Source organism: Pempheris klunzingeri, unplaced genomic scaffold (genome assembly GCF_042242105.1).
Source record: "Pempheris klunzingeri isolate RE-2024b unplaced genomic scaffold, fPemKlu1.hap1 Scaffold_268, whole genome shotgun sequence".
Taxonomy (NCBI): Eukaryota; Metazoa; Chordata; class Actinopteri; order Acropomatiformes; family Pempheridae; genus Pempheris; species Pempheris klunzingeri.
This window is the reverse complement of record NW_027255173.1, coordinates 1-8,240: the sequence shown is the minus strand read 5'-3', so window position 1 is coordinate 8,240 and position 8,240 is coordinate 1. Positions and strand designations below refer to the sequence as shown.

Here is an 8,240-nt window from a genome sequence, read left to right as displayed (position 1 = left end):
CTGTCAGTATGATAACAGTTAGCCGTCAGTATGCTAACAGGTAGCTGTCAGTATGCTAATGGTAGCTGTCAGTGTGCTACTACTTAGCTGTCAGTATGATAACAGTTAGCTGTCAGTATGCTAACAGGTAGCTGTCAGTATGCTAATGGTAGCTGTCAGTATGCTAACAGGTAGCTGTCAGTATGCTAATGGTAGCTGTCAGTATGCTAATGGTAGCTGTCAGTATGCTAACAGGTAGCTGTCAGTATGCTAATGGCAGCTGTCAGTATGCTAATGGTAGCTGTCAGTATGCTAACAGGTAGCTGTCAGTATGCTAATGGTAGCTGTCAGTATGCTAACAGGTAGCTGTCAGTATGCTAATGGTAGCTGTCAGTATGCTAACGGTGGTTAAACTCAGTATTTTGTTTGCAGACTCCTGCCAACCATTTAGAAACAAGTATTTTCAGTCGCCTCAGAATAAATTTAGTTATTTGTGTTTGTCTCTACATTTAATGAAGTTGAATATTTCAATTTTAATAAGTTAAAGAAACGTAGTTGTTAAGAAATTACTATAATTCATAGTAATAAATAATCAGGATATTTAAAATAATTACCAGGAATAAATTACACGATAATAGTGATCAGTTTCATTTATAGCGTAATAAAATACATAGTTGTGTGCTGAATGTTATTATGCTGTAGAAGTTTGTTCCAGTAAATGATTAAATAAAAATATTCACATTTAAGAAGCTGAAATCAGAGAATTTAGACTTTTATTCTTAAAATTAATGACTAAAATGGATTAATCAATTATTGAAGTAGTTAACAACTAGTGAGTTAATCAACTAATTGTTGCAGCTGTAAAGTATTTAGTACATTTTATTATATTTGAATGTATTTGTTCCTGTAACGGGTCTTTTACAGACGCTGAGCATCTGTTCTCAGACTGATCAATTTCAGGATCAATAACTGTTCTTTTATCTCCATCTGAAGTGGGGGTCGGTGCCTCAGGTGACCCCCTGCACACCCACTGTAACCCCACCACCCCCACCCCATCTGCCGCTCACACATACGGAAAGCCAAAAGGGTCACAATTTGTCCCCATTTATTTTTTTCCTCCTGGACTTTGGAGTCATAAACGCTCTTCTACACTTACAGCTAATAAATAATCAATTTATATCATAAAAACATAAAAACACACAGTATTTAAGTGTGGAATTGTTCATATTTAGTTGTTCTATAAAGAGCAAACAAATAAACACTACTTAAAACATCGACTGTATATAAGAAGTGGACATAGCCGCCGTGGTGCCACCTGTTGGTTAGCCTTGAGTACAACATCACGGGCGCCGCCATCTTGTTTTTTTTGGAGCCAAATGTGACATCCATGCTTCAAAAGTCACCTCTGATTGGCCGTTCACAAGGCAGTCGTACGTCGTGGTTGGTTGTTCTTCAGCGACACATTGATAGGTTGTTGGTGTTAGCTTACGTGCTAACTAGCTTTGGGCTACTGCAGCTTGATGAAGTCAGTTTGTTTGGAATTTCGGTCGCCGCCATCTTGGTTTTGGAACCAGACGTGACGTCTTTGATTGGTTAGGTTTAGACAGGACCCGCCTCTGATTGGTCAGTGAGCCGTTAGCCTCGCCCTAAAGCCCCGCCCCCTCTTCCTGGTGTATCTTCCTCTAAATGGGACCATAATTTACTAAATGAACATCCTGCTGTGCTGAACCATTAAAGGTTTACAGTTTAAAATTATACAAAACATTTAAAAAGAAGCAAATTCTTGATTTTATTTTTTAAAGAGGCTGAAGCCAAAATGAAAATGAAAATAGTTCTCCATTAACTTCACCTTCTTCAACACATTAATACTATCTGCACTTTTCTACCCTCAATACAGAACTTCATTAAGAAAACGACCGTTTTTAGAAACAAGGAGTGTTTAGTGTTTAGTAATAGATTTCTGCTTTCCTAATAAACTACCAGCTCAGTGTCATTTCTAATCAATGATATGTGATTACCAATAAACTGATTGATCACATTCATATTCAGACATCCAGTGGAGTCGCCCCCTGCTGGACATCAGAAAGAATGCAGGTTTAAGACTTTTTTTTTATAAACTCTTTTATAAAGTCAATGGGGGGGGGGATTAGATTAATTATGACCCCTTTGGCTTTCCATACCCATTAACAGTAATGTAGTCCAGTGTGTGTGTGTGTGTGTGTGTGTGTGTGAGAGAGAGAGAGAGAGAGAGAGACACTCAAAGGTCCCACAGGGCTGTAATTTAAATCTCCAGCTCTGATATTAAATTCAAAAAAAGGTGAATAAAAACTGCTGTGGCTCAAACTGAAGGAAAAAAATGTTAAAATTTAACATAAAGTCTCTCAGATTGACCTAAAAACTGACAGTTTAAGGGTAAAGTGTGTGTGTGTGTGTGTGTGTGTGTGTGTGTGTGTGTGTGTGTGTGTGTGTGTGTGTGTGTGTGTGTGTGTGTGTGAGATCATCAGATGTCCTCACAAGGAGGTAAAGCTGTGAGAGCATCCTCCTCCAGAAGTGAGCGGGATGAAGGTGCAGGCTGGTGGGTGTTTTTTTTAATGTCTTATTCTCTTAAGGTGGATTTTTATTTTATTTTTTATCATTATTATTTAAGGTGGAATGAGGTGGGACCACTCACACTGAAGCGACCCGCTAGGTGTGCTGGTTGCAGCCCGGCCGTCCTGGCTGGCCCGCCGGCCCTCCGGTGGTGCTGATGCTGGGGACGGTGGCGGAGGTGGCCATCGGTATCCGGACACACAAAGAGCTCCTGCGCCCAAAAATTTAGGCAAAAACAAGAAAATAAAAAACGAGCAAGCGGCCGGAAATAAAAGACAAACGTCCCTGAAGGCGTCGGGGGGTTAAAGTGTGCCCTTGCGGATCCGTGCGGGCATCATAACGCGGGAGGAGGACGATGCGTTTTCACTTTGTGCTCCGAGAAGACGTCAGGATGCTCCGATGCCCGCAAGTCACCAAAATAAAGTGCCAGACTTCCGGTCACCTCTTTCACAGGAAAATACACTCACTGGACAGATAGATAGATAGATAGATAGATAGATAGATAGATAGATAGATAGATAGATAGATAGATAGATAGATAGATAGATAGATAGTAATATATCATAAAAATATATGATATAGATATAAATAAAATAATGTAATACACAGATATATAATGTATGTATGTATATTTTATATATACACAATATGTAGTGATATATTATTGATATAGTGTATATAATTAAAGGACACACATCACAGAGACAGATGTGTTAAACAAATATTAGAAATATTAACGGAACAAATGTAAAACATTGTCATTAATAGAGGTTATTTGGAATTAGTTATTTATGTTTTATTGGTTTAAATAAACAAAAAAAACTATTTGTTATTATACTAATAATGTTATAGGTTGTAATCATCTGAATAAACAACAGATCAAAGATCGAACATGTTGATTTATGTCATAAAACCAAAAAAACACTCATTTATTTAATCTTTTAGATTATTCATCAGAGTTGTTGTTGTCAGTTAATTGATTATTATCAATCAGCTTCTCATAACGGCACTAAAATAAACCTTCTTTATTTGCACCAGATTTATTTTTCACCTGAACAACAAGTAGTCTTCGTGTGGTCCAACACGCTTGCCCCGTGCTTTTATTTTGAAGGCCTCTGCCCTGGCTTCCGGTCGTGCTCGTGCTCACGCCGTCTGGCTGCACGCACCTGGACGCTGTGACAGCAGCTGACGGCCACGCGCGTTCACGAGTCAACCTGGACAGATTGTAGGTTGTGCGCGTGCACGCTGTGGCTGGTGCGCGCACGCGGGTACGCGCTTCTATGCATATGTAGGCTATTTTTTTCTTTTATTGACTTCTAATTATCTTTCCTAATCACAATCAATCGAAGCTTATCTTACAATAAACTACTATTAGTATTAACATTACTGCTCCTAACAACAGAAATAATAATATTAATATTAATAGCAGAGCTAATTCTACATTATATAACAGCATTTTTTTCTACTAAATGTATGTGAACCTTCCAGTATGTGTGATAAATGTGTCTATTTTTGTTTAAATGCTGTTATATCACCATGAAAGTGTTCATTATTTATCAAAATTATTGATTATTATGTATTATTTATTGTAATTTACATCCAGGACTTTTTTCAGCATAAATGCATGTGTTCATTATTCTCACAATTTATTAATGAATAAGTTTATATGAATATGACGTCTTCAAATGTCTTGTTTTGTCCATTTAACAGTGGAAAATATTCACAGTTTACTGTGATGTAAAATACAAAAGCTTAAATTAAAATACCTACTGATAACAGCGTGAGGGCTTTTATTGTGAAGGTGTACGTTATCCTGTGCGTAAGCATGTGACGTACTTCCGCTTGAGCCAAGGTCCACTCAGCTGAGAAACTACTCACTGAAGCGTCTCTGCCTCGTTTCAACCTTTAAAACATCCAAAAAAACCTTCGATACCAACTCCTAAATCATCTTTTTATACCCACCGAAGTTTATACAACAGTTCTCTGAACGTGTCACACCGCGGAACCTCGTTGTTTGTCTCATTTTCGGGACATTTTAGTCGCCAAATCTGCCCTCAGTGCGCGCTAACGTTAGCTCAACGGCTACAACCACCATTCACTCTTCAGGGGAAGGAATCGACTAATCGATAATCTAATCATGGATCAAACAGGAGTCGCAGCAGAGACGCCAAAGGTAAGACGCCCGCACACCTGGCCGTGTTCTTCAGGTGTTGTTTAGCGTCACGAAGCTAAGTTAGCATTAGCCTGCTAGCTGTTATCCAACATGGCCTCCCCGGCGGTTCTCTCCATAAAAGGCCGAAGTAGGCTCGCTGTGGGCGGACAGACCAGTCAGCAGCTGTCGGTGAACCTGGGTGGAGACATTTTGGTGTTAAAACATGGAAGTTAAACATGTAAATAAGCTTCGATAACATTAGCAGTGCTGCTTAACAATAAATGTGTGTGTAAATATTATGTGAATAATTAGTGATTAAAGTGGATTTTTAACCATTTAAGTGTATAAACCATCACACTGTTGCTTATTGTCGCCATGGGTACATTTTTATTTTATGTAAACAGACACATGTGGAAACTCAGAATAATTTATCCCCTGAATGATGTGAAGACACGTGAGGAAACATGTCTGAACATGTCCTCTCCTACAGGTGTAATGACTCACCAGTGCCATAAAACCACAGAATAACCTCTCCTCTTCTTAATCTGTACACTTTATTCTGCTTTTTCATTATTAATTTAATGGGTAAGTTTGTTAGACACACCAAATTAGAGCAGGAGTGATTTTTCAGTTCATCCGTACGCTGATCTGCAGGACATTTAGTGGAAAATATGTCAATAATCGTTGAATAATTACAGTTTTCATGTCATTCTCTTGTTTCAGCTTCTCAATTGAGGGGATTTGCTTTTTATTTTAGTCTTAAATGAACTGTAAACAGAGTATCTTGGACCATAGTTTGGACAAAATGAGAAGTTTTATGACGTCATGTTTGTCCTTTTTTTCCCACTTTTTGACATTTTATAGATCAAACTACTAACTGATTAATCAAATAAATGTTTTGCTGTTTTTCTCTCTCTCTCAGGCTGCAGGTTGTTGAATCATAATGTGTTTAAATGGGAGGTGTTTCTATGATTTGTTCTTCCCTCATCGATATGCATGTGTTGGACTCAATCATGACATGAAGGGAGGATTTATTGATGAAAACCTAATGAAGTGGCTCCTGATGTCAAACTGTGGACTCATTTGAAGTGTGTGTGTGTGGTTGTTCTTCCAGAGCCCGTGGGGGTCGGTGGCCCCGGCGGCTCCGGCCTGTTCGCTGACTGATGTGATGAGCGAGCAGCTGGCCAGACAGCTGGAGGAGGAGAACCAGGCCTTCCCCACACTTGCCGAGTACGTTCCACCTGCTTTACCTGTGTGTGTGTGTGTGTGTGTGTGTGTGACCCACCTGTGTGGCACCACTGTGAAGTTGCTCTGACAATCCTCCTCTCTGCATCAGGAGAGTTTCTCCTGCTAGTTTGGTCGTTAAACTGATGTTGGAGCTTCTAACAGGATCAAACGGGCCGCTTTTCTTCTTCTGCTGCTTTAAATGTGTTTCTAACGGGATCAAACGGGCCGCTTTTCTTCTTCTGCTGCTTTAAATGTGTTTCTAACGGGATCAAACGGGCCGCGTTTCTTCTTCTGCTGCTTTAAATGTGTTTCTAACGGGATCAAACAGGCCGCGTTTCTTCTTCTTCTGCTGCTTTAAATGTGTTTCTAACGGGATCAAACAGGCCGCGTTTCTTCTTCTTCTGCTGCTTTAAATGTGTTTCTAACGGGATCAAACAGGCCGCGTTTCTTCTGCTGCTGCTTTAAATGTGTTTCTAACGGGATCAAACAGGCCGCGTTTCTTCTGCTGCTGCTTTAAATGTGTTTCTAACGGGATCAAACAGGCCGCGTTTCTTCTTCTTCTGCTGCTTTAAATGTGTTTCTAACTGGATCAAACAGGCCGCGTTTCTTCTTCTTCTGCTGCTTTAAATGTGTTTCTAACGGGATCAAACAGGCCGTGTTTCTTCTTCTTCTGCTGCTTTAAATGTGTTTCTAACGGGATCAAACAGGCCGCGTTTCTTCTTCTTCTGCTGCTTTAAATGTGTTTCTAACTGGATCAAACAGGCCGCGTTTCTTCTTCTTCTGCTGCTTTAAATGTGTTTCTAACGGGATCAAACAGGCCGTGTTTCTTCTTCTTCTGCTGCTTTAAATGTGTTTCTAACGGGATCAAACAGGCCGCGTGGTCCCCTGGTGGCCTTCTGCGTCCTCGCCGCTGCTTCTTCTTCTGGTGACGTCGTTTCTTGGAGGACCTTCTTCTTCTTCATGTCCCTAAAATGTGTCCAACCTCAGCTAGAAGGTTCCAGAAGTCACTAAAGCAGAATGAGTGAGAAAAGGGTTGATAGGCAAATGTATTTCTATCGCACCATTCAGACAGTTCAGAGAGCTTTACAGAGACATAAAACACAATAGAAACAAGACACAGAAACATTACAGTTGCATGTAAAAGATAAAAAACAGTTGGAGGGGGGATTCATATCTGTTGCCGTGATGGTTTCATGTTGGTCTTTGAGGCAGAGAGAGACCACATGGATTTACCAGGTTCCACACGCAGACCGAACTAAATAAACGTCTAAATAATCAACTCAGAAAGCTGTTTGTTTGTCTCTTTGTTCTCTCTGTGTTTGGTGTGAAATGGTTTCTTAAAGTGAAAGTTGGCAGAAGTGAGACGTCCTCTCTGGGTGTGTGTTTCAGCTCCGGAGCAGATCTGCTGCTGTGCGACGAGGTTTCCGACACCACCAGTGACCTGATGCTCGCACAGATGCTGCAGATGCAGTTTGACCGCGAGTGCGACGATCAGCTCCGCCGGGAGGAGAGGAAGTTCAACGGAGACAGCAAAGGTACGAGCACAACGGTCCGACGCACATTAAAACCCTCCTGAGTGATTTAAAGTGTGTGTAACGTCAGTCGTGATGTCCGTGTCCAGTGTCTATCTCCTTTGAGAACTACCGCATGGTCCATCCGTATGAAGACAGCGACAGCTCGGAGGACGAGGTCGACTGGCAGGACACGAGACACGACCCCTACAGAGCAGGTAACGTACCTACAGAGGCTGGGCAGAATAACAGAAACACCCCTGATCTGTATGGAAGCAAATCGGCCTGCACAGGTTTTTAGTGTCATGGCAACAGCTGTTCCATCGTTCTCTTCAAAGACACCAGACTCCATTGACAAAAACAGTAATTTTACCTCACAAGAACACAGGAGCTTCTGGTCTCCCGCTGCCTTGATCTGTTAGTTTGTTTGTGTTATTGTGTGTTTCACAAATACTGTGTTGGATCCAATTAACCCTTTAAAACACCAGAGTGGCACAATAATCTAAACAAACTAACTGATCGGGGCAGTGATAGACAAACAACTCTTGGCTTAAATCCCTGTTTTAGGGAATGTAGTCTGGTGTGTTTGCTGTTTATGGTTAAACCACCCGTGTCACAGCTGCTGGCTGAGGTGATCCACTGGATCAGTTCAAAATATGTTTTAAAAAATAGGGCCTGGATTTAAAAATACCAGAGTTTAACCTTTTAGATCAGGTCATTATGGCAGTTGACTTATAAGGTGTTCCTGTTATTTTGTCCACCTACAGTGTTGGAAACGTATA

At 40.7% G+C, this 8,240-nt stretch overlaps 1 protein-coding gene across 1 annotated transcript; it reads left to right on the top strand.

The window, feature by feature from the left end:
- Positions 1-4,447: 4,447 nt before the first annotated feature.
- LOC139225460 (serine/threonine-protein kinase RIO3-like) lies at positions 4,448-7,676 on the top strand (the record flags this gene model as incomplete). Its single annotated transcript, XM_070856290.1, has 4 exons — positions 4,448-4,741; positions 5,835-5,950; positions 7,337-7,482; positions 7,569-7,676. Coding segments are annotated over exons 1-4 (406 nt in total), but the record flags the coding sequence as incomplete, so codon positions are not given.
- Positions 7,677-8,240: the final 564 nt, after the last annotated feature.